The 27788-nt window shown below is 35.8% G+C and overlaps 1 protein-coding gene across 1 annotated transcript in view; it reads left to right on the top strand.

The window, feature by feature from the left end:
- LOC134854281 (histidine decarboxylase-like) overlaps positions 1–27788 on the top strand; it is a 40278-nt gene that overhangs the window by 532 nt on the left and 11958 nt on the right. Inside the window, exons 2-12 of the mRNA XM_063870475.1 lie at positions 3027–3202; positions 3682–3795; positions 7312–7499; positions 8424–8505; positions 9725–9871; positions 17261–17490; positions 19542–19612; positions 20302–20321; positions 20722–20820; positions 20914–21015; positions 22282–22434. Coding sequence (XP_063726545.1) covers positions 3027–3202; positions 3682–3795; positions 7312–7499; positions 8424–8505; positions 9725–9871; positions 17261–17490; positions 19542–19612; positions 20302–20321; positions 20722–20820; positions 20914–21015; positions 22282–22434 — 1382 coding nt within the window. The remainder of the gene's footprint in view (positions 1–3026; positions 3203–3681; positions 3796–7311; positions 7500–8423; positions 8506–9724; positions 9872–17260; positions 17491–19541; positions 19613–20301; positions 20322–20721; positions 20821–20913; positions 21016–22281; positions 22435–27788) is intronic.

Genomic DNA, 27788 nt, shown 5'->3' on the forward strand with positions numbered 1-27788 from the left:
GGGCAATTGTTTTCAATTATGTCTACTTAAGTATCAAATTTTGATAGTATAGACTTGCCAAGTTTTTCACGGTACAAAATGTCTGGTTTATCTTCTGCAGTTATTGTTCTCAACAGCAGTTGAAGAAGCTTATTTCCTCTGCTTAATTTTGAGTTCCCTCCCTTGTAAAATTAACAGCAGATAATAAAAACTGGGAAGTTTTCTCAAAAAAAAACTGCTAAAACGTTAAAACTAAGTCTCGATACTTTCATTAAAAAATATGAACAAAATTTTAGAAGATTACTCTCTAAACAGCCTATTTTCAAGGGCCATATTTTGAGCAGCATTTACTCATCTCTAGATAAAGGGCTTGAAGAGGAAATTTAAAGATGCAATAGAAGCAGTTATAACGTCAAATTTCTGAGCTCTACCAAATCACTATAAAGACTCTATTTTGACCAAAGTTTCTGTATCGCTGGCGATATTCTGAAAAAAATCCAAAAATAAAGTTTTTAGGCACTTTTAGGAAACTTTTGTCCAAAAAATTGCGTTTTTTTCGGCGCGCGTTCCCCAGTCAAAATTAGTATGTTTTGGCGGCAAGGCGACTTTACAAAATTTAAGGGGTCAATCAGCCATAAATGGATAACTCAAATTAGTACAAAGGCAAACGGGAGACCCTTTGGGTCGGCAGGGGTTCAAATCCTTGAGGGAAAGAGAAGAAGCGTCCGCCCCCACCTCCCCCCAAATCCGCTGGCGCTAATGAATCGTCCCTCTCCACTATAAATAAATTACAAAAAAGAGTAGATTTCAAAGCAAAGAAAGAAACCCCTCTCCACTGATTGCAAAAAAAAACAGTTGAGTCGATCCCTTAAATTATCTCATGAAGCCTGATACCATAAAAATCAAAACAAAAAATTAAGCAAATGAATTGAATTTCCATATTAAAAATTAATCAGTACTGCTCTATAGGAACAGTACTGCTCGTATATTGAGTCAAAACCCTGAAACCTTTGACTGACCCTTAGCTGGTCTCGAATAAATTTTGTTTAACATAATTTTGATGAAATATAAATTTTGGGCTGCCCTTATCAAATATAAAGTGCTTAACTTTGATTAGATTTGAATTGGCCAATTAGTTTGGTTCAATTCAGTTTAGAGCGATTAAGAGTGTGGGTTAATTCGCCATAATATTTCGTGCGTTCATTTTTACCAATAAATCGAGAGCTAAAATTGCATTTAGGCTAGTAGCAAGCATACACAGTTGGCAATCCGAAAAATTCCGGATCAATTCCCGTAGGCAGTTTTTTTTAATTAAAAAGGGCCTGAATAAAAAACCCTCAAGTATAAAAATACTTAGCTTTCTTCGAAAGTTGGAAGAAAAAGGAACTCTTTGAAACACTGTAGCAAGTTTTAAAATAGTTGTAAGATGTAATTAACTTAGAAAAAAACTAAGCCCTGATTGATCCGACCGCCCCGTAGCTGGTCTCGTATAGCTTTTGTAAAGTAAATTTTTGCTGAGTTGTAATTTTTAGACTGCCATTCTCAAATATAAAGTGCTAAAGTTTGAGTTGATTTAAATTGACCAGTTAGTTTTCCTCAATTCAGTTAAAGAACGCGGCTTAATTCGCCATATTACGTTGCGCGTTCATTTTTTTAACTATTAGTCGAGAGCTGCAATTGCACTTAGAAAAGTGTTAGCATACTGGCTGGGCAATCCAAAGATTTCCGGATCGAATCCCATACACAGTAAACCTTTGAAAAATTGGTCTGAATGAAACAAAAACTAACCCAAACATAAATTTTGGTCACTTTCTTTGAAAATTGAAACAAAAGGAACATAGGAATATATGCGTGGCACAATGACACAATGTAGCAATTTCCAAAATAGGTGTAAATCGTAATTAACTTAGTGAAAACCAACATTATAAGTTTTATCTTAGGAGGAAACTATGGCTCGCTTGCAGTCCATGGGTAGAAATCCAAATGAAAACTGTGAAAATTGAAAATTTGAACCGACTCATTGAATTGTGCCGCAATCACACCAAAAAGAAATTAAAATTGAACATGCCTGTTTGCATGAAAGCAAAGTTGGAACATAAATTTGATAGATGCCAGCGCGTATTGCAGGTCATCTTACAGGAGACGGCGCTTATTTATTGCTATTTCTTCGCTAAGTTTTCAAAATTTTCAAAAAACTGCCATAGCCATGTACGCAAGCCAACTAGAAATACAAGTCGGATATCAGTAAAATCTTTTTATGAATTGTACAAAACTGATTGAAGAATTTAGCTGGTGATATATTAGAAAATTGATTATGTGATGAAATTTTGCTTATACAAATTGTTTCACATTTGTGCTAGAAAAATCTTCTGGAAAAATATTTGAATTTCTAGTTAAATAAAACCAATAAAGTGCGAGCCCCTCACCACTTAAAGGGATCCTCCTTTGGAACTAGTGTACGACATCTGCTTACAGGTGATCGACCCTGAAATTTTCTAAAGGTTCCTTTGGCGCCAATTAATGATAATTTTGATGGGGGTAAACGCAGGACGATAAAATCAACTTTTTGAACCAAATCTTCCGAGAGTGATTCAAAAATGATAAATATCGAGTTTAAGGAGAGCTTGAAAAATCAATTTGGTCGGCCAAAAAAAATTTCAAAAACTTCAATTTTTTTCTGAAAATCGTTCCCATTCGATAAAATTCTAGATCAGCGCCTGATCTGGTCTATAGTTTTCATTTTGAATTAAATTTTTGCATAGCCTTTTCTAAAAGTATAATCTGCAGAGTCGTAAGATTTTGACAATAAAATCTACTTTTTGAACAGAATAAAATCCTTATTTAATTAATTTTAGTGTCTAAATGGGTGTTTTAGCGTCAAAAACTGGTTTTTTACTTTTGTAAAACCGGTTTCAAATCGAATATCATCAATTGCAACCTTATATTTGCTATTGCGAGCATATAAACCAGACAAAATTACGGCTGTCTTATATAAGAATTATATATAACAAATAATTATGTAACTACTGCAATATTAAATAATTTAGGCAAGGCGATGGTGGATAAGATTGCAGACTACATGTCAAATGTGCGGGACTACGATGTCCTGCCGAAGGATGTCTACCCTGGCTACTTGAAGGACCAGCTGCCAAAACAGGCCCCCAAGGAGGGGGAGCCTTTCGAGAAGATAGCCGAGGACATCGACAAAGTCATCCTTCCAGGGGTAAGGGTACACCACAAATAGGAATTCTTTCATCTAGTTCTAGAAAACTGATTGTTAATCTAATCTCTGGAAAAATACAACTAGTTAATTAAACAAAAATTTGGCAGTAAATTGATTTGGACATTTTTACGATGACCAAAAGTCTGTTATTAATAAAACTGACTTTTATTCATTTTTTTGATAATTTTTGGACAGAATCTATTTTTTCTCAGCAAAATTTTTGCTCCAAATTAAGTATCTGACCCAAAAGCGTTATCATTGGTCGGCCAAACTGACTGAAATTACTCGTTCAAAGAGTTTTGCTGCAACAGATAACGATCTAATAAGACTTAAAAGACAATAATTTTAACAAAATTCATTTTTTTTATTTCAATTTCAAGGTCATTTGCCATTTTTTTCCATGTATTTTGGTTCTTTCTATATTGTTTTCTTTTGAATGTAAATTATTTTTTTTAAAAAAAAACACAATTCTGTTGCAGACGACTCATTGGCAATCTCCTCACATGCATGCGTTCTTCCCGGCTCTCAACTCGTACGCTTCTCTCCTCGGAGACATGATGGCAGACGCAATCAACTGCATCGGCTTCACCTGGGTAAGAGATGGTGTCCAGTCAATGAATCATGAATAAAAACAAGAGCAGCTCATTGCTGTGCGAGTAGTACACAAAACTCCTCTGACATTTTTTTAAAGTAGTTTTACGAGATTTCGACCTTGCTGTGGCGAGGGAGAGGCGCTAACTGAAGCATCAACAACTAGTAACTAATGCCATAATAACGTACGATGAAATAGTTATGAGCCTCTTTACTTGCATGCTTGTTGACGGCCATTAAAAAATTAAAAATCGATTTTTTCTAAATTGGTCTGAAAAGCAAAAATAATTTTTCAAAACTTCTAAAATTAATCTTGTTGGGCTTAAATTTTGATAGTTATCTCGACCTCGTACGCACGTTTTTTTATATGGTTCTTTATTTTGTGGGAAAATAAGACACCGGATTACGAAGTCCTCTTTTCCCATTTGGAACAAAAACTGGAGGCAATTAGTTTCCTTAGAACAGAATGATTTGGACAGAAACAAGATTTCGTGTTAAGGCAAGTAGAACTTTGTAGTCCTTCGGCTGTTGCAGTTATTTTTGCTGCCAATTTTTCCCTCCTGTTTGATGAAAATTTTTGATTCAAAATTTTTTGATACGCAAAATTATTGTTAATATCTTTAAAACGATCAAATCTAATACGGCTATATTTTTTCCATCCAAAAAGTCCTATTACACATTCGTTTGAAAATTGATGGCGGCACAAAAAAGGAGAAATCACAACTTGTATTAGGGCAAAGCCTTGAATGTTCCAACTATCTTTTAGGGTCTTATGGAGCACTGCTCGCCTAAGAAAGTTGACGATTTTTTCATTTAAAAAAATCATAATCATCCCCATGCGCCATATAAATTAGAACTTTTTTCATTTCGCTCCTAGTAAGGTAACAGTTATGACAAATAGCTTGCCCTAACTAATTTGGAACAATTTCTAAAACGGATTTACTCTCCGCTTACGCGTTAATAGCGCGAAATATATTGCACGTTAATTGTCCCAAATTGGCCAAAATGGCAATCTTTAAACCCCTATAACTTTACGAAAAATGATCACAGGTGAAATATCTTTTCAAATTTAAGCTCAAGACACAAATAGTTTTAGAATTATAAGTGAAAATCCCGTCGAAAATGGCTGGTTAAAAAGTCGGAATTTGTCTGTAGAAAAAAAACCCACCCCGAGCACAAATATTCCGTTACTTTCGTTACGAAAGTCAGAACAAAAAAACCCTTTATTCTCCAAAAAATCAAATGATCCAGCATAATCCCTGACGCATTCCAAATTGTTTATCTGATGATGGTGAACATCTAAAATTTGAGATTTTTGTATAAAACATATTAAGTACAAAGCGATAGATTTTGCTCCTATTACCAAATCAATTATGACAATTAAGCTGCCTTCAACCAATGTGGAACGATTTCTAAGACGGATTAAATCTCCGCTTACGCATTAATGGCGCAAAATATCTCGCGCCCTATTTGTCCCAAACTAGCCATATTGGCAATTTTAACACACCCATGACTTTAAAAAAAATTTACATGAACTTAACATAAAATATTTTTTTAAATTTGAACTCAGAATAGCAATACTTTTCAAAATTTTGTTTAAATCTGTCAGTTAAAAAGGTAATTTTATCTGAAAAGGAAATCAAGAAGAACACAAATAATCCGTCACATTATTCTTTGAAAGCGGGATGAAAAACAACAACAATTTTTTGTGCATAATACCAGAGTTTTGTTCTTGGGCCGCTTTTCTTTTCAAATTTCGAAAAAAAACAGCAATTTGTTTAGATAGTCAGTTGCACATTGTTTGCAAAAGAAAAATTAATTTATGTGCGCTTATTTTATTTCAGATAACTGCCCTAAAAGAAATTGCAAGATATGAAAAAGTTGTATCAAAATTTTTGGAAGCTATAAAAAAGTTTTTTTAGTGCACTGGATTTGGCGGAAACGGAATTGGTATTTTGTTAGTGGATTCGGCAAAATATTTGCGACATCAAGTAACTCAATGTTACAAGTTTGAACAGATTCCACTTACAAGTTTGGACAGCATCAAAGGCTTGTCTCTAGACTCTAGGTTCCTACAAGCACCACACCGTGCGCATATTAGAAACACAGTTTGGCCTTGCACTGTTATGGTAGCAACACGAGTTATACTATAGAGCTAAACAAAAAAGATCGGTACAAAATGATCAAAACAGCTAACCGAAGTTCCTATTGAACCATGCGTAATTATAATGGTTCATTATCTGACTTTTGCGGTTATGCTATGTGCTCAAAACTTAACTTGAGCAACCAAAAAAAATATCTGACGTTTTTTATAGCAGATTTTTTGCAATAAAAAGCTCACAGGAACCAAAACTCTTCCTGTTGACATGCTTTTATTTTTTTTTGTTGTACTGAAATCTTGATTTGAAAATGAGGATTTCAATTGAAGAATGCCAGTAGATAATTGGTACTTGATACAAGCCGGAAAACTGACAGATACTTAATATTTTCTTTGTCTTCAAACCTCGTCACAGCAACAGCTTTCATTTTGTATATAACTTTTGCTCCAACTTGCGGAATTTTCTTGCTTGCGGTGTTTTTAAAACAGTCAAATTCTGTGTTTTAAATATTAACAAAAATAATTGACAAAAAAATATATAATTTATGCGCGCTTAGAAGATATATTTATAGTGCTGAAAATGTTACGCGAATATTTATGCTAAGGAAATTTTTCCGTACTTCACAATCATTTCAAATTTATTTGCGGCAAGCTAATTGATCGTACTATTCTGTAGCACTCAAACGTTTTGCACCTGGTTTTTGACATTTTGATATATTTTTAAACCATTGTGGTGCTCAATATTTCCTTTTCCAAAAAAAAACTACTCGTTGCCTAATTTGGGGCAACTGAAATGTTCAAGGGTTTGATGTCCAAAACCTGATATCCAAACAGTTTCGTTTGTTATATAGTATAGTATTTGTACTTTCTTTAGCGACGCCTGTTCTGGCCATTGAATCTAAACGTCGTCATTGTTCTGACCTTGGAAGAAAGTGCGCAATATTTATACTTGCGGTGTTTTTTTTTGCGGTTTCAAATTTCGACTTTATAATAAAGCGTTTTTGACAAAACTTCTTTACACTAATTGAAATAAATGGCTGTTTGAAGCTCATTTTTTTAAATTCACGTGTAATTTTTTTGTTAAATTATGGGGATTTGAAAGTTACTCATTCTGGAATTGGGGATAATTAACGCTCGATGTATGTCGGGTGATAAAATCGAAAAAATGCTTTTTTATTTCTTTTTTTGGTCATTTTGCCATTTTTTCAAGCAAAACTTTTTGATTGGCCTTATATTTGGCCTTATAAACGAGAAAAGTTTTGTTTAGGGTTAGATTTTCCATTTTCTCTGCAGAAACCAATTTTTTTATTTGATTTCGAATATAGCGTGAAGCGCTCAAGGCGCTCATCATTGCCGATAGTGTTACCTATGTGACATTAACTATAAAATGCTGAAAAGGATACGCTGTTTTTGATTTCAGGAGGCGAGTCCAGTGTGCACTGAGCTTGAGATTGTAGTGATGAACTGGCTGTGCGATGCTCTGGGACTGCCGGATAAGTTCCAGCACAATCGGCCACACTCATTTGGAGGTGGAGTGATCTACACCACGTGCAGTGAGGCCACTCTATCGGCCATGATGGCCAGCAGGAAACGAGCCATAGATGAACGGTATTTTGAAATATGCAGTAAAATACAAAAGTCGAACAGACAGGTTTAATGAAACATGAGGAGACAATAGGCCAACTTTGAACAAAATTTGTGAATTTTTGGGGGTTTGAAAATTGCCAAGTTTCTGGACAGGGACTAGACTAATTTATGCGCGCTCTGGAGATTATACTTTTAGTGCGGAAAACGTAACGCTAGTATTTATGTCCAGCCATTTATCCCGCACTTCAATAATTCCAAATTGGATTGTATCAATCTAATTGGTCGTATGAATTCTGTACAGCTCAAAATTTTTAGGCAACAATTTGTTTCGAAAAGTAGCTTTTTCTTTAAAAAGATCATTTGATTTCATAAATTAATTTTGTCGGTCACTAATTTTTGAAATTCTGACATTATCCTTTTAGCTTTTTGGTCAATAAATCTGAACCAAGTCGACTAACCTATGACTGCTCATTTTGACGTCGGAAATAAATGTTTACTTGTTAATAAAATAATGCTAAAAACCTAATCTACCTAAAATGAGTAGGATTCTTTCAACCAATTTAGATGCTCAAGACCAGGTTAGCCAACAACATTTTTGCTCGATTATAGAGAATACCATCATTCAAAACGCCGTGTTGTAAAATCTAACAAAAATTTTTCGATTTCGATAGAAAGTTGCATTTTTCCAAGTTCAGATTAGTTGGTTTAGAGCCGCCAAATTCCTCAGGTGTGAGAGATTTTTTGGTCGAGTTACATAGAAAATGATTTTAAATTAAAATAACGCGCAATATTTTTCTTTGGTAAATAACTTTTTCTAATTTTTTTTAAAAAATAATCTTATTATAGTATCCTAACGAAGCCGTTTGCAGGGATGTGCATTTACTCTTGTTAAAGCCAAAAGTATTCGCTTCTAACTGTTCAGTGATTTTTGCTCCTCATTTTCAGGAAGTCGAGACATGTTTGCGGTCGTCGAGGTCTGGCTGATGCGGACATTCTGTCGAGACTGGTCGCTTACTGCTCCGATCAGGTAACTCTCTTTTGTTTTAATTTTATCCGGATGCTCTTATTTTTCAGTTTTCAGTTCGCGTAGTTAGCAGCACACATTGTGATAGTTTAAACGCGAGGGTCGATGTTCTGTTTCAGTATTCCGAGCTACGCACAAACCATCATACAAAAATGTTTATATCAGGTAGAAAACCTGATTGTTTTGGTGCTCCTCACTTTTTCGATATATATTTTTCTCGATTTAAATGAAACCCTAAATTTTAAAAAAGTAAAAATACTTTGGAAAAAAATATTCAAACAGATGTTGGAAAAACACAAAATTTAACCAAAATAGGTAACTTTCGGCTCTGCATTGGAACAAATTTGCGCTACTTTATAACTCTACAGTTTTTGATTGAGAACTATTAAATTTGTTAACTTTTCAATAACTCATGATAGCTCAAATAAATTTTAAAAAACTGGTTTACAGCAAAATGTTTGGCTCCACGCGATTTCACGTACCACAAAATAAAACTTTTGATTCAATTCCTTTGACAAATTTCTGAACATTTTTTCCGAGTGTCGAGAAAAATTGGTTTAAAACTTTGATATTTAGTTACTAATTTCTGACAATAAAAGTTAGTTTTGGAAGCTTCGGCTTTCACTTTTCTGGCGCAGAGAATTTTGGAAGTTGATTTTCAAAGTTCAAGAAAAACATGAAAAAATCGATACAAGTTTTTTGCTCATTGTTTCAATGGAAAAAATTTTTTGCAAGTGTTTTAGATATAAATTTTTTCCGAGTGTCGAGAAGTCGATTGAAGGCATTACTAAATTGAAAAGCATTTAAGGCATTCGATTGAAGGCAGCTGTTTGAAGGCATTACTAAAATTTTTTAGCGTTTTTTCGCACAAAAAAGTAGTAAAAAAACTTTTAAAAAATACGAAAAATGCCATGTTTTTTTTTCATTTCTTATCATTTTTTTTTAAAAATTGCTGTAAACGGAGCCTTTTGAGCTGCTGAATATAGTCTTTAACTTTACTGATTTAACAGCAAAAGGCAAGTAGTTTTTGTATGCCATCGGAGCAAGTAGCATTAAATTTTAGGAATTGCTAATTAGTGTACTTGGTTTGTAATTAGGGTTTCCGATTTTGATGGAAAATAATAGCCAATTCCAAATTATTTTCTACTGAAACAAGTCAAATCCATCCTTATAGTAGTTTGAACATGATTTGACTTGATGTGTTGTTATGTTTTCCGCTTAGGCACACTCGTCGGTTGAGAAGGCCAGTATGCTGTGTATGGTCACTCTGCGACATCTGCCCACTGATAAGGACACTAAAGCACTCAGGGGCCACACATTGAAACAGGCCATAGAAGAGGACACTGCTAAGGGACTGATTCCATTCTTTGTTAGTATTTGCCAGATATTATATGGTATAGTTCTTCATAACCAATTTCTCCTGGTTGAAATCCATAAAAAATCCTTGCCATGTAATTCCAGAGAGAAAAATGAAAAAAAAAATGGTTTGACATGCTCTTTCTAGACCTTTTTCAAATTGGCTCTTAAATATTTCAGAACAAATATGCCAATTTTTTGACGACAATTAATTTTTTGTCCATTTAAAGGAGATGATTTTTATTCGGATGAAAAAATAAAGCTTTTCATACAAGTTCCCACGTATGATAATGCATGATAGGCAAATTTTCATTTTTCGGAAATCCAGTTTATAAGAACTTATAGATACTTTTATAGATAGAAATTTTTATAACGTGGTTTTGAACAGTAAATGAACGAAGTGATTTGTCTTTTATGTAGTTCATAAAATTTCTTCCTGTTTAAGTAGTGTTTTTTGTGCGTTTTGACTTGATTTCTGCATTAAATTAAAATTTATTTGCTAAATCAAAAGCAAAGGATGCGCTGCAACCACGGGGTGCAAACTGTCCAAAAACGTGGGTCAATTTTTTTCAAAAATGAACTTAAGTTTTTAGATTTCCAGTTGATTCAGTTTACTCGAGCTGAAGTAATTTTGAGAGCGTTTTTAGTCTCAATGAACCACAATGAAGAAAAAAACAAGTGTTTTTGCGCGTGTTTTTTTTCCCAAAATATGTCTAGAAATTGACATTTTTTCAGCGTTTTTTTGTTTTTTCTAAAGTTCGCTTCAAATAGAAGGCAGTTTATTTTTTCCATTACTAAAAAGGCAAGTGGTGCAAAAACTTGGTTGCCTTTTAGTTTCAGCTATCATCTATGTTGTATTCCCAAAGTTTATAGGTATTGTTCAAGTAAAACAACAGTTGCAAAACAAAATTCAGTCCTTTATCAGAATAAAATCTGACCATGAGATTGAAAAAAAAAAGTTTGCTTGCACTGTTCTAGAGCTGTATAACTACTGTTACTGTATTGTTTTCTTCAGCTTGCTTTCATCTGAAACACTACTGGAAATATTTATACGAAATTTTCAAATTGAATTCAAAGTTTCGTCATTTCGCAAAAGACGTCAAAATAGCTTTAAATTATCAAAAATATGCTGAATATCAATTTAAAAACGCACTGAAAGCGCTGTTTTTCCGCACTAAAAAACATTCGTTGTATTTTGGAATTTTTATTGAAATTTCAATCTCAAAATTCGGAAACTCTTAATGAATAGAAGTGGACTCGTCTTTCTCATGAGCTAGGCCCTACCGCGATCAAATGGTTCTCCCTTTAATAAAAATTCAAAGCTTTCATTTTGTCTAACGGACTCTAACCGACTCCATTTTGTCTAACCGACTCTAAGTCTAACCGGCGTTTTAGAAATCTGTTTTTTGTTCTTCTTCATACAATTACAGAAAGTGACAAAAACAACTTTTGAATCTGCTAATAAATTTTGAGGGAATGATGTCCTTGAAGGAATTCGTCCTTTTTCTAAAAAATTTATCTGCTGAAAGTGGCGTAAATAGCCCTCAACAAGAAAATGACGCAAAATGACGTGAACGATTTCTAGGTTCGAAAGTAGAATTTAATTTTTCGATTTCCAGCAGAAAAAAGTTTTACCTGTTGATCCAGATTTCTCAAGTCGGGTTCATGTGATCAAAGAAGCGCCAATCATTAATCGTTCTAGAAATTCAAAGAGCTTAAAGGGCATCTATTTTTTTCTTTTAAATTCGAAAGTTGAGATTTTTTTTCAGGAAAGTCAGTGTTTTTTTTATGTTTACTTGCGTTCATTTCTCTTTTTCAATCTTCGATTGGCTATTTTTTGTTTGTCTTGATTTTTTTTGTTTTTTTTCCAAACATCAATAGGCTATAATTTTTTTAAAAACTAATGCAGACACGCAGGGGCGTGTGCAAGAATGTTTAGAGGGGGGTGATGAGATAGCGCGTTTTTTTTTCAAAACTGATTTTTTCCCTCTCTTAGAACACTATAAAGACCCTATTTTGATTAAACATTCTGCGCCGCATAAAAAATTTTGAGAAAACAGGCCAAAAAGAAGTTCGAAGAATTTATTTTGTTCAGCCTAAAAAAGGATGTAGTAAAAATGTAACAAAATGGGGGGGGGGGGTAATCTTTGTAACATCTAGGCAGACAGAGTTGAGTTCCCCTCCTCCTAAACACGTTAGCGAGGTCACGATGAAAGGCATTCGGACTAGCAAACAGTCTCCGGGATACTAGAACTCCTGCTCCTATCAAAATCTGCTAATTAAGCAGTTCAACTAGAAACGCCTCCATTTTGAAACTCAATTTGGCTGCCTTTCAATACCAATAATTGGAAAAGACTTTTTGCCAAAATGCTTTTGGGCTTCCAGGGAAATTTGGTATTGTAGATTGATCGAATTCCCCCACGTTTTCAAAAAATTTCGATCGGAAATGACTTTTTGTAATTACTGGGCGTTAAAACTTTTCATCCGGGTCGCATTAACTTTTTAAGATTACAGAAATGGGTTTAATTTTAGCCCCTCACTCGAATTAGCTGAACAAATTACCATTCTTCTGACGTAACGGCAGAATCAGACATCCCATGGGAGTTAACATTACCATAAAAAAAGCAGTGAAATCAGAAAGTTGTTACACTTATTAGATGTTTCAACTGTTAAGAGAACGATTTTTTAATGATTTTTTTCACTACCATTTTGGATTATTTGTTATACTATTTAAAAAGAAATATCATAAAAGCTGGCCAGGGGCAATATTAAAATTAAAAAAACAAGAGAAAATGAATCATAAAATCATTCTTCCAATATGAGACCAAAATTTGGAATTTCAAACGTTTCTTTTTCTTTAGCAAAATTAGTCTCTTTTTACCAGACCGATTTCAATTCAAATGCCAAACTCAACTAGTTTGTTTATAAATGAGCAGTAACTCATATTTAATTGTACAAAATAAGATTCTAAAAGAATAACCTTTTTGAAAATATTCATTTGTGTTAAAACTTCTGTCATTTTTTACGAGGTTTATGTCGTCACTTTTCTTTCATAGCGTAAACTGACATGCATTTTTTATTGATTCAAAGTACAGTTGAGTTTGCAGCAAGTAGAAAGTTCATGCCAGCTGGGTTAGGATGGAAAAGACACTTTGGATGTAACTTTGGAATTTGATGGACAAATGAAATTGAAAAATTGCTAATTTTAATCAACTTCGTAAAACTGCTTCATAGCTGAGCGAAAAAAGCATACAAAAGCTGTGACAAAAAAAATTGCCATTCGATTTGATACTTTTTAAAAGTAATGAGCATAGTGAAAACTTAAGAATTTCTTTGTGATTTTTTGTTTTTTTTTTTCTAGAAATTGTCCTAAATTTTAATCAAGCTCAATTTTTTCGTTTCGCGTTTTTCGCGTTCAGATCAGTGTTGTAATAAAACTGGGAGGGAGTGAGAGGCGAGGAAAATTTGGTTTGGAAAACATAGGTTTCTGATCTGTTGAACTTAAATGAATTTTACTTTTTTTGCTTGTTATAGCTGTAAAATAATAACAAGACTACTCGTATCAGGGCGAAGCCTTAAATGTTCCGACTGCCTTTTAAGGTTTATGGAGCAGTAAAAACATTTAAAAAATTCAATTAAATAAAACAAAAGAAAATTTTTTTCTTCTCAAATGTGAAATTTTTTATGAAAATCACCCCCACACACGCCATATAAAGTACAAAAGGATAGATTTCGCTCCTTGTAACAAACCAATAATGGCAAATAAGCTTCTTTTAACCAATTTGGAACGATTTTAAGACGGATTAACTCTCCGCTTACGCGTTAATAGCGCGAAATATATCGCGCGTTAATTGTCCCAAATTGGCCAAAGTTGCAATCTTTAAACCCCCGTAACTTTACGAAAAACAATCACAGGTGAAATATCTTTTCAAGTTTGAGCTCAAGTCAACAATACTTTTTGAATGATATAAAAAAATTCCGTCAAAAATTGCTAGTTAAAAAGTCGAAATTTGTCTGAAGAAAAAAAACCCACCCCGAGCACAATTATTCCGTTACTTTCGTATCGAAAGTCGGAACAATAATGATAATGATTGTGGTTACTGCAATTCTCAGAGGATCTATGAAAGGCTATCTAGACTGTCTAAGCAGAGTCTGTTCGTCATATTTCCCCACACTCCAGACGGAGTTATTTTGTTGAGCGAAGTCTTTTTTTTGCCACTCAAGGCAGTTTTTTTTGCGTCTAGAGCTTTCACGTGGTACCACTATTGCTGCCGTAGGCGGTCAGGCTGTGGTAGACGACCTGAAACTAGAGGTCAAGTGACAGCTCATCCTCACACTATCAATGCCACGGCTAAGTGCCTCTAAAAAGACATGGCAGAAAACTTCTTGCTAAATTAAAAAATTTTCTGCAATATAATTGAATTAAAGTCCTGAAAATAAAATATTATTCTGTTATAAATAGACAATTCTGTTTTTTTTTTGCAAAAAAATCAACATTAGTGGTTTATCTTGACTAAAAAATTGATTTCAGGGCCAAAAATAAGGGATTATAATCAATTATAATAAATTAAAACAATTTTTTTTTGAAAACTTTTGATTATATTGACATTATCATCAATTGCATGGACTGAACTTTACATCTGTGTTGTAATTCAATGGATTATTTTACAACACAGATAAACAAAAGATGGAGTGCAATGAGAGAAATTAAATTGGAAATTGAGAAAAGATGAGTAAAATCACTGAATTTTGGTTCAAAACTATTAACATAATTTAAAATGTCATAATCTCTTATAATCGATTATTATTAAAATGATTTCATTGATTTGACAAAAAAAATTACAATCCTTTTATAATCGGATTATAGTCGATTATTTTTTGAATATACAATTGATTTTAGTTAAATTTTCAACAAGAAGTGGAAAGTCAAAATACAGTTGGTCTTTTGTTTTTAGACAATCCGCACTCGATTTTTAAAGATAATAATCGATTACAAGGGATTATATCGGCAAAAAACTTAATCCATAAAAAATATTTTCATGGCCAATCTAGTAGAAAAAAAATGGATTTTTACGGGAGTATAATGGATTATTTTCAAGATTCGAAACTCCATTGTATTCCAATAAATTTGATTATAATCCATTTTTAGTTGCATTATAATTGATTTTTTTTACAACCCCACACCCGCCCCAAACGGTCAACATTTCGCACAGTTCCCTAATTTCACACAACCTCCCTTTCTTACGCATCCAAACCACCCCCCCCCCCCAAGCCAAACACATACACACACACACACACATACACACACACACACACACATACACACACACACACGGACACACCCTTCCAATTCCGCTCACACTACCCCCCACACCCTCTTCATGACCCCACTTCACGTTTTTACGCTTTACCCCGGTCCACCGCCTCACTCCCCTCGATAGGAAGAGAGGGCAGGGGCGGTAAAAAAAAATTTTTTTTTGGGGTGGGGATCAAATTGTTCTCAGAAAGGAAGCTAAACAAAAGATGGAGTGCAATGAGAGAAATTAAATTGGAAATTGAGAAAAGATGAGTAAAATCACTGAATTTTGTTTCAAAACTATTAACATAATTTAAAATGTCATAATCTCTTATAATCGATTATTATTAAAATGATTTCATTGATTTGACAAAAAAAATTACAATCCTTTTATAATCGGATTATAGTCGATTATTTTTTGAATATACAATTGATTTTAGTTAAATTTTCAACAAGAAGTGGAAAGTCAAAATACAGCTGGTCTTTTGTTTTTAGACAATCCGCACTCAATTTTTATGGATAATAATCGATTACAAGGGATTATATCGGCAAAAAACTTAATCCATAAAAAATATTTTCATGACCAATCTCGTAGAAAAAAATGGATTTTTACGGGAGTATAATGGATTATTTTCAAGATTCGAAAATCCATTATATTCCAATAAATTTGATTATAATCCTTTTTTATTTGCATTATAATTGTTTATTTTATTACAACCCCACACCCGCCCCCAACGGTCAACATTTCACACAATTCCCTAATTTCACACAACCTCTCTTTCTTACGGATCCAACCCCCCCCCCCAGCCAAACACACACACACACACACACACATACACGGACACACCCTTCCAATTCCGCTCACACTACCCCCCCCCCCCCCACACCCTCTTCATGACCCCACTTCACGTTTTTACCCTTTACCCCGGTCCACCACCTCACTCCCCTCGATAGGAAGAGAGGGCAGGGGCGATAAAAAATTTTTTTTGGGGGGGGGGGGGTCAAATTGTTCAGAAAAAGGAAGCTAAACATAAGATGGGGTGCAATGAGAGAAATTAAATTGGAAATTGAGAAAAGATGAGTAAAATCACTGAATTTTGTTTCAAAACTATAAACATAATTTAAAATTTCATAATCTATTATAATCGATTATTAATAAAATGATTTTATTGATTTGACAAAAAAATTACAATCCTTTTATAATCGAATTATAGTCGATTATTTTTGATTTTGTAGAGACTGACCATGAAAATCGAGTATAATCGATTATTATCCATGAAACTCCAAATTGTTTTTCCGAACTTTCCCAAAACACTATTAATTCTTTTCTATGACAGAGGAGTGATGAAAACAGGCCAAAATGGTGCGACCTTATTTTGGAAATTTCAGACAGGCGCGACCAAAACCTGCCAATTCAAGAGTGGCGCGACTGAAAAAAAAATACCGCGACCGGCAGGACCCAAAAAAAACGTATCAAACGGCGCGACAACAAAATGGCTTGAACAGAGCAAAAAAAAATTGCCAAATCTGGACCAGATCGATTGAAAAAATAACTCTTCGACCGGAGCGACGGAACGAAAAACTTAAAGTGATTTTTTTAGTCTCGTCGCCAGTTTCAAAACAACTATAAACATAATTTAAAATTTCATAATCTATTATAATCGATTATTAATAAAATGATTTTATTGATTTGACAAAAAAATTACAATCCTTTTATAATCGAATTATAGTCGATTATTTTTGATTTTGTAGAGACTGACCATGAAAATCGAGTATAATCGATTATTATCCATGAAACTCCAAATTGATTTTCCGAACTTTCCCAAAACACTATTAATTCTTTTCTATGACAGAGGAGTGATGAAAACAGGCCAAAATGCGGTTTTAAAGTACTTTTGGAAAGTTTTGACAAAAAAAAACGCGTTTTTTTTGGCATCCCCTCTCAAAAATCACTGCAAATTTTTGCAATCCAAAAGTTTATTTTAAAATTGTTTAACATTTGCTTGAGCTTGAGTGGATACTGAAGGCAGTCCAATTGCATTCTAATTAACTTTTCTTACAGTTTGTTGTAATTCAATTATCAGAACTGAATGTTTGTCACGACAGGTGTGTGCGACCTTGGGCACCACGGGTATCTGTGCTTTCGACAACGTGGACGAGATAGGCCAAGTGGCCGGTGAGTTTGGACTGTGGGTACACGTGGATGCAGCCTATGCGGGCACTGCCTTCATCTGTCCCGAGTTCAGATACCTGCTGAAGGGAGCCGAGACGGTGGACAGCTTCGCATTCAATCCCAGCAAGTGGATGATGGTGCACTTCGACTGCACCGCATTCTGGTATAACAAATTGTTTTCACTCAGAAAATATGAAGTTCAAAAGTTCACAAAATGACACTTGAGTAAATTTAAAACTCCCCGGAGATCAGAACTGAATCTACAAATCTGCTTCCAGGAGTCTCTCTTCTGAGCATAAACCACCGTTGTTATACACTCAAACATGAAAACTGAATTTTCCTCCTCAAAACACGTTATTTATGAAATCAATAAGCTTGTATAATGATAACATTGATGATGGAGGGGATAGGGTAGACGCAACGCATGTTTAATGCCTACTTAATTTCTACCCAAAGGCAGCAGATAATTGATAAAGTAAATATCAAGCCGAAAAAGTCATTCTCCGTGACTACTCCGCATAAAACACAAAAAAGACACTTCGCGAGTTTTGCGGTAATCAACAAAACGCGGAAATGGACATTTGAATAAACGCCATTGATTAGTAAACAAAACAACTGAGATTTGATGCAAACACTGATTCACGCGCATTCTATTCCTGTCGAGGTGCACTTTTTTTAACCGCCCCGGCTGAATTCCGGTATTGTGTTCCCGTATGCATGCATCACTCATTCCGAAGGTAAACGAAGCGGAGTAAAAAAAAGATTGAGCATTCAGACTCCGTACGAGCCAATGTTGCCTTTTCAAATGATTATCAAATTTAGCGAGTTGCGGATTTCCTTAAATTTTTCAGTTTATCTATTTTCCGAGCTGCATTTATTCTCGCGACTTATTAAAAGGCCAGCGCGACACAAACTTGCCGCTTTCAGACTGGTGCGACCTTATATTGGAAATTTCAGACAGGCGCGACCAAAACCTGCCAATTCAAGAGTGGCGCGACTGAAAAAAAAATACCGCGACCGGCAGGACCCAAAAAAAACGTTTCAAACGGCGCGACAACAAAATGGCTTGAACAGAGCAACAAAAAATTGCCAAATCTGGACCAGCACGATTGAAAAAATAACTCTTCGACCGGAGCGACGGAACGAAAAACTTAAAGTGATTTTTTTAGTCTCGTCGCCAGTTTCCTATGTCGCTCCAGTCGCGCCATCGAAGTCTTTCTGAAGTCGCGCCGCCAGTTTTTTCTTAAATCGCGCAGCCAAAGTATTTTCTTAAGTCGCGTTGCCGGTCGTTTCTTAAGTCGCGCTGCCAACTTTATTTTGAGTCGCAGCACCATTCTTTCCTTGAGTCGGGCTGCCAATTTTTTTTAAAGACTTTGTGAAGACTGGTGGCGCGACTGACGTTACAATGTAAGAAAAAACTGGCAGCACGAACCAAGAAAAACCTGGCGGCGCTTCTTAAGAAAGGACTGCCGGCGTGACTCAAGAAAAGACTAGCGGTGTGACTTGAAAAAAAGACTAGCGTCGCGAATATAAGAAAAGACTGGCGGCGCGAGTAAAGAAAAGACTGGCGGCGCGAGTTAGGAAAAGACTGGCGGCGCGAATTAAGAAAAGACTGGTGGCGTGAGTTAAGAAAAGACTGGTGGCACGAGTTAAGAAAAGATGGACGGCGTGAGTTAACAAAGGACTGGCGGCGTGACTCAAGGAAATACTAGCGGTGCGACTTAAAAATAAGACTAGCGGCGCGAATATAAGAAAAGACTGGCGGCGCGATTTAAGAAAAGACGGGTGGCGTGAGTTAAGAAAAGACTGTTGGCGTGAGTTAAGAAAAGACGGTTGGCGCGAATTAAGAAAAGACTGGTGGCGTGAGTTAAAACTGGCGGAATGAGTTACGAAAAAAACTGGCGATGCAACTTAAACAGGTGGCGGTGGTTTAATAGGAAAACTGTACGGTGAGAGTTAAGAAAAGACTGGCGCGACCACAAAATGCAATCTAAAAATGGTGAGCGGCGCGACCTAAAAGGTTTTTTTTTGCGGACCTCAAACCCAGAAACTATGTGCTGCCTCAGTTAAAATGAAAATCGTTGAGTAGTAAGACCTGACAATGATAACCTATTTTCAATTTTAGTTTCAAAACAATTTTCTTAAAACAAAAAATTGTATTCAGTTTGTTTAGTTCGATGGCTTCTTATCAAACAAAGGTCTGTTTTTATAAAGGGTTGCGGACTACAGATGTCTCGAGAATGCTTTCTGCATTAACCCCGTCTACTTAATGCACGACAATATGGGTGAGTATTTGCATTCGGTTTAACTAATTGAGACAAATATTTTAGTGCCTTTAAGTTCCCCTTGAGCCATGCAAATTAGCGTAATCGATGAAGTGCCAACAACAATTTCTTAAATACGAATTAAGGACATACTAACTAAAAACTTTTTGGTTTTTTGAGTTTTCTAATTGTTGGGTTTTTTAAAAGAGCCCTCTCCCCAAGTGGTACTTTTCCATGTTGATAAAGAGTGATGAAGAATATTAATGAGTCGAGACTAAGTTTCGGCTTTCGGTTACCATGAACAAATGGCAACAAGGAGCGCTAGTTACTATGCAAGTAGCTCAGAATGTTCCGACATCAAAGTTTTAAAAAAATTTTGCAAAATTTTTTGCAAGATTTCGCAATTTTTCATTTTTACTTGACTCTTATTTTTCAATAGACTACGTGAAAATTTGCGAGAAAAAGAAGTAATATTTTTAAGATGAAGTTGAAAATGTAGCAAAATTGATTAGCGAGATGAGCCTCTCATCAATTTTTGTCCAACTTAGTCTGAAAATCGTAAAAACATTCAGATCAGATTTTCTCGACAAAGAGATGAGTTTTTTTGAACTTTTTAAGAAACAGATTCACGACCAACAAAGACTATTTGAAGTTTCCTTTTTAGTCATAAAATGATAGTTATGTTGTCTTAATGTTTTTTTTTGTTTCAGATAAGTCGGTGGACTTTATGGTATGTTAACTTCTGTGTTGCTTAGAACCCTAGCCGACTTCCAAGTTTAATTAAGTTGCTTACTGAAATGTCCAAAAAACATCGAGAAAGGGTTTTCATAAGAAATTGACTCACCGTAAAAGGCCGACCCCCCCCCCCCCTTTTGGCCTGTTTTTATAAAAAAAAATGTTAAAATAGGGTCTCTATGGTGTTTTAAGAGAGCTCGGACAATCAATTTGGTCGACCAAAAAAATATCATCAAAATTTTCGATACTTTTTGCTAAAAACGTTTTTCCCAGAATTTTGCAACCTCTCTAGTAAAATCAATAAAAATGATTCTGCGTTTTGGAGAGTCGGCTAGGGTGTTACATTTGTGCTTTCTCTTTGAAATCAATTGTGTACACTTTGAAGTTTATTTTAGCACTGGCAAGTCCCACTCAGCCGACGGTTCAGGGCGCTCAAATTGTGGTTCGTGTTGCGCTCATTTGGCATTGAAGGGCTGCAAAAACATGTGCGGCAGGTAAAATGCTTTGTAAAACTTTTTAGTATAGTTTTTTCTAGGTATTTTTTGTGTTCTTGTAATTTGACATGAAATTGGGCGTGTGTAATTCAGGGAGTGGAGCTGGCGGCCTATTTTGAACAGTTGATGGCAAGCAACAAGATATTTGAAGTCAAAGCCAAACGCATACTGGGACTGGTAGTGTTTCAGCTCAAGGTAAATTGCATCTGCGCTCATAATTTCTTCGGCGTTTTTGAAGATAATATTGGGTTTTCGTGGTCTGAAATGTTTTCAGTATAATGCACTTTTATGTCTCCCTCAAAGCATTGGTTAAGGTTATAAAAAAAATTGGCTATTTTTCATTGTTTTCTGGAATTTAAATGAAATCTATTCAGGGACGGATCTAGGATTTTCTTGAGGGGGGGAGGGTGGATTTTCAAAAAAAATTTCGAAATTTTTGTCGATCTTTTTTTAGGTCGACCAAATTGATTTTCTGAGCTCTCCCTATGAAGACCCTATTTTTTTAAACAAAAATTTCTGCGTCGCAGTCAAATTTTTGATGAAAAAAAAAACAGGCCAAAAAGGCGTTTTAAGGCACTTTTTGGAAAATTTTGACCAAAAAAAATTCGCGTTTTTTTGGCGCGTGCTCCCCCCATAACATTATATATTGGCGCCAAAGGCACCTTTAGAAAAAAAGTTAGGGCCCGTCAGCCAAAGTAAAGGGTCCGCCAACAAAAGCCAAAATTTAGGGCCCGGATATCTCAAAATAGTACAAAGGGGGCCACCCCCCTTAAATCCGCCCTTGAATCTTCTTAAAATCTTTTGAAAGTTATTTTTTTCCTCTTTATTTTCATTTTGCGCCGAGCAAATTTTGCAATAATTGAGGATAAAAAGGTTATAATAACTAGTGTTTATATTTTTTAAATAGATTTTGGGCCGAGGTTTAGGACCCAAATTGTTGAAACTCGGTAATATAGAAACAAAAATTTAGTTGAAAAATTTAAGTTGCGCATATTGAAATTGAATGAATCCAACGATAGAACTGCAAAGTGGGTGTTGAATACCGGAGCTTGGCGCTCCCTAAAGACGTACCGAATTAATCGGACTATTAAAATGAACTTTGTAGGTTTTGGAGAGGGGTTTTTCTGGAACCAAAAATATTTATTGAGCTCTATAAAAACAGTATAAAAACTCTATTTTGCTGAAGTGTTCTGCTCTGCAGCCACATTTTTGATGAAAACAAGCAAAAAAATCTTCAGCACTTTGAAAGGTTTTAACCAATAAACTCGCGTTTTGTGCGCGCTTCACCTCTTTAAGTTATTTGTATTGGCGCCGATGAAAGATTTGAGTCTCGATCGGCCGAAAGATAGTCGTGAAATACTAGAAAATTGGGATCCTTTAACTGTTTAGGGGTTGAACCCCTGAAGAGGGCGACTAAATCCGCGTCGTGATTATAAAAAAATGTCTATAATTGTGTTTAAGAACAACAGTGGGCTGACTAAGAAGCTGTTGAGTGAGTTGTTGGCCAGCCGCAAGTTGTACGCAGTGCCTGCTCTGCTGGACGGGGAGACGGTCATTCGGTTCACTGTCACTTCTGCTAACACAACAAGAGAGGACATCGAGCACGACTGGAAGGTGCGAACATTTCCTATTTAAGAGAAATGAGCAAAGTGAGGACACTGATATTCTGAACGACACTGAAAAAACACATCATAGCGCTTTGTCGAGCTCTCTTTTTTTTCAAAGTGATATTGGTTGGAAAAATTGCGATATATTGTATAATAACGTCTATGAAGCAAATTTGATTCAGCTTCAGCAACATATTCCCATTTTATTTCCAAATTTCTAATTTACAAGCATAACTTTCTGAAATACTTCCCCTAAACATATATTTTAGTGTTTACAGATAAATTTTTTTATCACTATCTTATTATCGATGCTCATTTTTTGAAATTTTTTTCTACCATTGAATTTGGGATAAACTTTTTTTGTACTTTCATATTGTTTTTTTTGCGCATAATCGAAAACCACAATAAATCAATTGAATTTTTGAGTTGCTACAAAATGGATGGAGAAAGTCTTCAACCTAAATCTCTTCTTTTTGTGTTAGGAAGTTATAATATAAAACATTTCGTCTGCCAAACAACAGGTCTGAACAGGCAATAACGCTAGAAAATTTAGGAGTTTGCACACCAAATGAGTTGTACCAACTTTTAATTTTTAGAAATTTCATGAGTTTTACGAGTTTGCAAACCTTGTCAGTCAAGTAACAAAATTCTTACAAGAGTAGTTGGTTGCTGTGCAAGTATCATAGAGGAGTCTAACTATTCACCAGTTTATAAACTTTTCTTCTCGATCCAGAAATTACTTTTGTCACCGTTATTAAATGTCATGAACGTAGCGTATACTCACTCTTATATAGGACTCGGTGATTTTTGTTGTTTTTTTTTGCTATTTGATTTTCAATTTTTTCAAATTTCGTTTCATTACCTTTGAAAGTGGATTTTATTTTCAGATAGTTCTATTTTGTGGTACTGCGGTTGCAGTAACCTTGAGTGACAACATAGTTATTACTGCAGATACAGTAAACGTATTTATTGATGTTATGTAATAATGCTTTGATCTTAATACGTATGTGTGGTCAAGGCCAAAGGTGGTGTTTAGAAATTTACTTATTTTAACTTCAGTGCGCCATACGCGTATGGAGTTAAGCCACCTAAACTGAGCTACGATCTAACACGAGAAAAGAACTTGAATTCAATTCTTAGAATATCCGTTTTTTATCCACTGAGTTTCGGGGTTATCACATGGCGCAGCCAGCAGGATTCCTATCCAAGACAACAGGACTGACATGGGGATCCCGATATTCTGCACCACAGCGAATTCAGACTCTCCATGGAATTTCGAAATGTGGTTTGATCAGTTCCTAAAGGCCGTAACAGTGAAAGATAACGTAAGTCCTAAGATAATTTTGGAAGACCCAAAACCTATAGTAGCGGAATTAGAACCGAGACCGGAAATACCTCGTACAGGTGATGCTGCGAACGCTATAGCAGCTCGTGAGGCACGGGATAGAATGATGAGAGATCATGTGGCAGCAGAAAACGAAGAAAAAAGAGAGAGTGGACCGAAAGAAGGTCATAACATCTATTATAATGAAGTGCAAAAACGTCTAGTGTCGAGGTTATTCCTTGCTTTGGGGACTGAGGAAAAAACTATTTGTACGGAAAAATCCTCACGAAGAAATTTCAAAACTGGATTTCAAAGAAATGGTTAGATTGGCTAAAGCTACATTCGAAAAATCCCAGAGCATTACTTATGAACGATACAAATTATTCAATTGATCGCAGGAAACGGGTGAATTTTTGGAGGCGTTCCATACAGCGCTAACTGCGCAGGCAGCGACGTCCGCGCTGGATACTTTAGAAGATGAATTAGTAAGAGACTTGTTTATTTTCAAAATGAGAAGTCCCGCTTTACAAGACTCCCTCACGTTTGAAACATTACCCCCAGACGAAGTACTGAAACGAGCGTTGAAGTTTGAGCAAAGTAAACAAACGACACAGGCATTTCAGAAAACGAACATGACTACTGCATCAACAATATCCCAATTCGGTTCACGAATCAAAATTAAACAAGAACCAAAATTGGCAGTGAGAAACAGAGGCCAAGCGAATAAACGATACAAACGAGACAGGTTCAAGACAAGGCAATCAAAAGGGAGAAAAACTTCAAAGTATAACAACGACACGGAAAAGAAACCGTGCAGTCGATCTAGAAAACCGTTTACAGAAAGCATTCTTAAAATTGTCCAGCAAGGGGGGAAATGCAAAAACTGCAATATGTCAAACCATTTTGCACGTATGTTCAGATCGCAACAAGTGAACGGGATCACGGAAACGACAGAGAGCTCGGAAGAAGAGTGTAATTTGAGACGGAAATTCGACTCTTGTGACGAGTTCGAGGTAATGCCAATCTAGAAAAATAAAAATCGGATGAATAGTATCAACAGCTATATACAAAGAAGATTAGAAAACAAAAAAAACTGCGAACAATCCATTGATGAACCAGAAATTCAAAAAATTGGCATACGTTGAGATCCAAATTTGGAGTGTATGATGTCAGTAAAACCATTGGTGAGAATTGATCATCAGATTTTCAACAAGACGGTGGATACCGAAAGCTCGAAATCTTTCTTAAACTGGCCAACAGCAAAACAAATTCTTGAATCATCTGACAAAGTAAAATTTACCTCAGCAGAACGTCTTAACTTGCCTGCGCAATTCGTGGGTTATAGTGAACACCCTATTGTAATACTTGGTGCTCTCAGGGAAAACATACGTTCCGCAGGGTGGAATAAAAATGAAGCCACATTTCTAATTACTGAACGACGCACAAGGTTCAGTAGCAGAACAAAGGGGGATTAGCACTACTCGAAAGCCGGAACCAAAGGAAAGAACTTGATTCAACGTGCTACTCTGCAAGCAGTCGGATACTTGGAAAAATAAGTTTTTTTCAACATACCAAGTTCTTTATGACCGTCAGGGACGATCGCTACACCACGTGGTTAACACAAAAACCAAATATATTACCTTTGTCCCATTCAGGAGAAAGGTAGACGAATACCAATTCATGTACAAGAAAAAGTTTGAAAAAACATTAAAAATTGCTGTCAAAGGTCACATTCAATTATTAGACAAATGCACAAGCGACTGTTTTATAGCTCCCATTGTCATTACGGTAAAAAAAAACGATTCCATTAAATTGGCCTTGGATGCGAAACCAATAAAGAGGCAACTACTCATAAATAAGTACTAAAGGCCGAATTTAGAGGAATTTGCTCAATGGAGTAAGCTAAATTGAGACTGCAAAAGCAGTAGGAACTTTATATTTTACAGTTCTTGATTTAAGTTATGCATACAGCCAACTGAAACTAATGGGGGCAGGCGATCGGTACGTATCGTTTTCTCACCGGATTCTATATCTTGGCTGATATGCCAGCCGAATTCCAAAAAGCAATGGATCGCACCCTGAACAATTCAAAGAACAAGTTTTGTTTCTTGGATGACATATTGATAGTCTCGAAGGGATCAGAGACTGAACACAAAAAATTAATCACAGACGTGTTGGTGAAATTAGACAAAAAGCACCTATTGCTGAAAAATCCATTAAACTGAAGTCAAGTGGCTGGGACTTTAAGTCAAGTTATCTGAAAGCGGAGTTACGCAAAATTACGAAAACGGAAGCCATAGTGAATTTAGAACATCCGAAATCACTAAAACAACTTAGGTCTTTTTAAGGGAATATAAACCATCTTTCGAAGTTTATACCGAACGCCGCTAAACTTACTGATAAACTACGACTGTTGTTACGAGAGGAAAATGGGAAAAAAAGTAGAAAAACGTAAGACTACCAGTAAAAAATTTTGAATGGAGGGAGAATCATTGAGAAGTTTTAGAGGAAATTCAAAAAGCAGTAGCCAACATCGCGAAGTTAAAAAATTATAAACCCTAAAAAACGGGTGAAATGAGAAGAGAGTCACAATGGATTGGGGCAGCGCTGGAGCAACGAAAAGAAGAGGGGTATTAGGTTCCAATTTCGTTCGCTTCACGATATTTGATTAGTCAAGAAAAAAAAATGATCCACGAATGAACTGGAACTGTTGGCAGTTGTTTGGTCAGTTGATCGTTTTAAACATTACATTGTTTTCCTACAGTGATCAACAGTCTATAAAGTAGGCTCAACGATACATATTCGCTCAACCGGAACAAAAAACTTCTGCAATATTCTCAGTAGCATCAAAACGCAAAAGAAAATATGAAGTCCAGGCACGGTTATGTGAAAATATGAAGTCCAGCATACAAAAACGGTCAAAAACAAGAAAAACTCGACCGGAACGAGAACGGGTCCAATTCACGACCTTCAAATGTTAACAACACGTTAGCAGGAAACATTTTGTCAATTTCTCTGACAAAATCCAGAGTGAAGTTCATTTAAAAAGAAAAACTCAATTCAAACGAGATGGAGAGCTTAAAATTGAAGAAGAAAGTAGTCCTAATAGAGGATAGCAGGACACAGGATGATCACAAAAAGGTAACGGAGGAGGAACTAACCGAAACAACATTCCATAGGACGCGCCAAATAAGGAGAGGGTGTTGGGTAGATCGGTTTTGGACAGTCTGGACGAACACAACACGATTGATAAAGCAGTGATGTGGAATCAGGACATTGCGGAGACAAAGAATTTGTTGTCACTGTGGGATCTTTTGAGCCAGGATAGAGAATATTCAGGGCATATTCGGGAACTAGATGCGGCAAACCAAATATTTACCAGCAGCCCGAAAACCAGAAGCAATCGATCGGAGTCACCAGCAAAAACAATAATTGAGGTGGACTTAACGGCAGAAGACAACGATTGTAGGCCAGAAGTGAGTGTCGTGCAACAGGCAAAAAGAAACAAACGAAATCCTGGAAAGGAGGAGAAATCAGAGAAGCAACTGGGAAACGTGGGAATGTTCAGCTTGTCAAAACTATTTGACAAAAACCTGGTATCGGAGCTCATAGCCGAAGATGTATGGATGGATCGACTAAGAAGGGCCATTGAGAGAAACGATCGGGCAGGGTTCGAGTTGATGGACACTGTGCTATGTTAGAAGAAGATGCAATGCATATCGGGACGGAGGCAGATGTATCTGCCCACGTACTAGACATCAGCGGAAAAAAGACTCAACTGCGTGGGTTATTGGACACAGGAGCGGTCTTGAGCGTCATACCAATCAAAACATGGAGGAGAATGGGATTCGACAGAGATGACTTGATAGACGCGAGAATACGGCTGTCAGAAACCCGCTGTGGAACCAACTGACCGTCGTCGACGATTGCATTCTGGTTGACAATCGCCTAGCAGTGCCAGGACAACTTCGACCGGCGTTTATGAAGAGATTCCGCCGAGGTCATCCGGGACAAGAGGCCATGCTCGACGTATCCAA

This window comes from Symsagittifera roscoffensis, chromosome 9, assembly GCF_963678635.1.
Source record: "Symsagittifera roscoffensis chromosome 9, txSymRosc1.1, whole genome shotgun sequence".
NCBI classification, from domain to species: Eukaryota; Metazoa; Xenacoelomorpha; order Acoela; family Convolutidae; genus Symsagittifera; species Symsagittifera roscoffensis.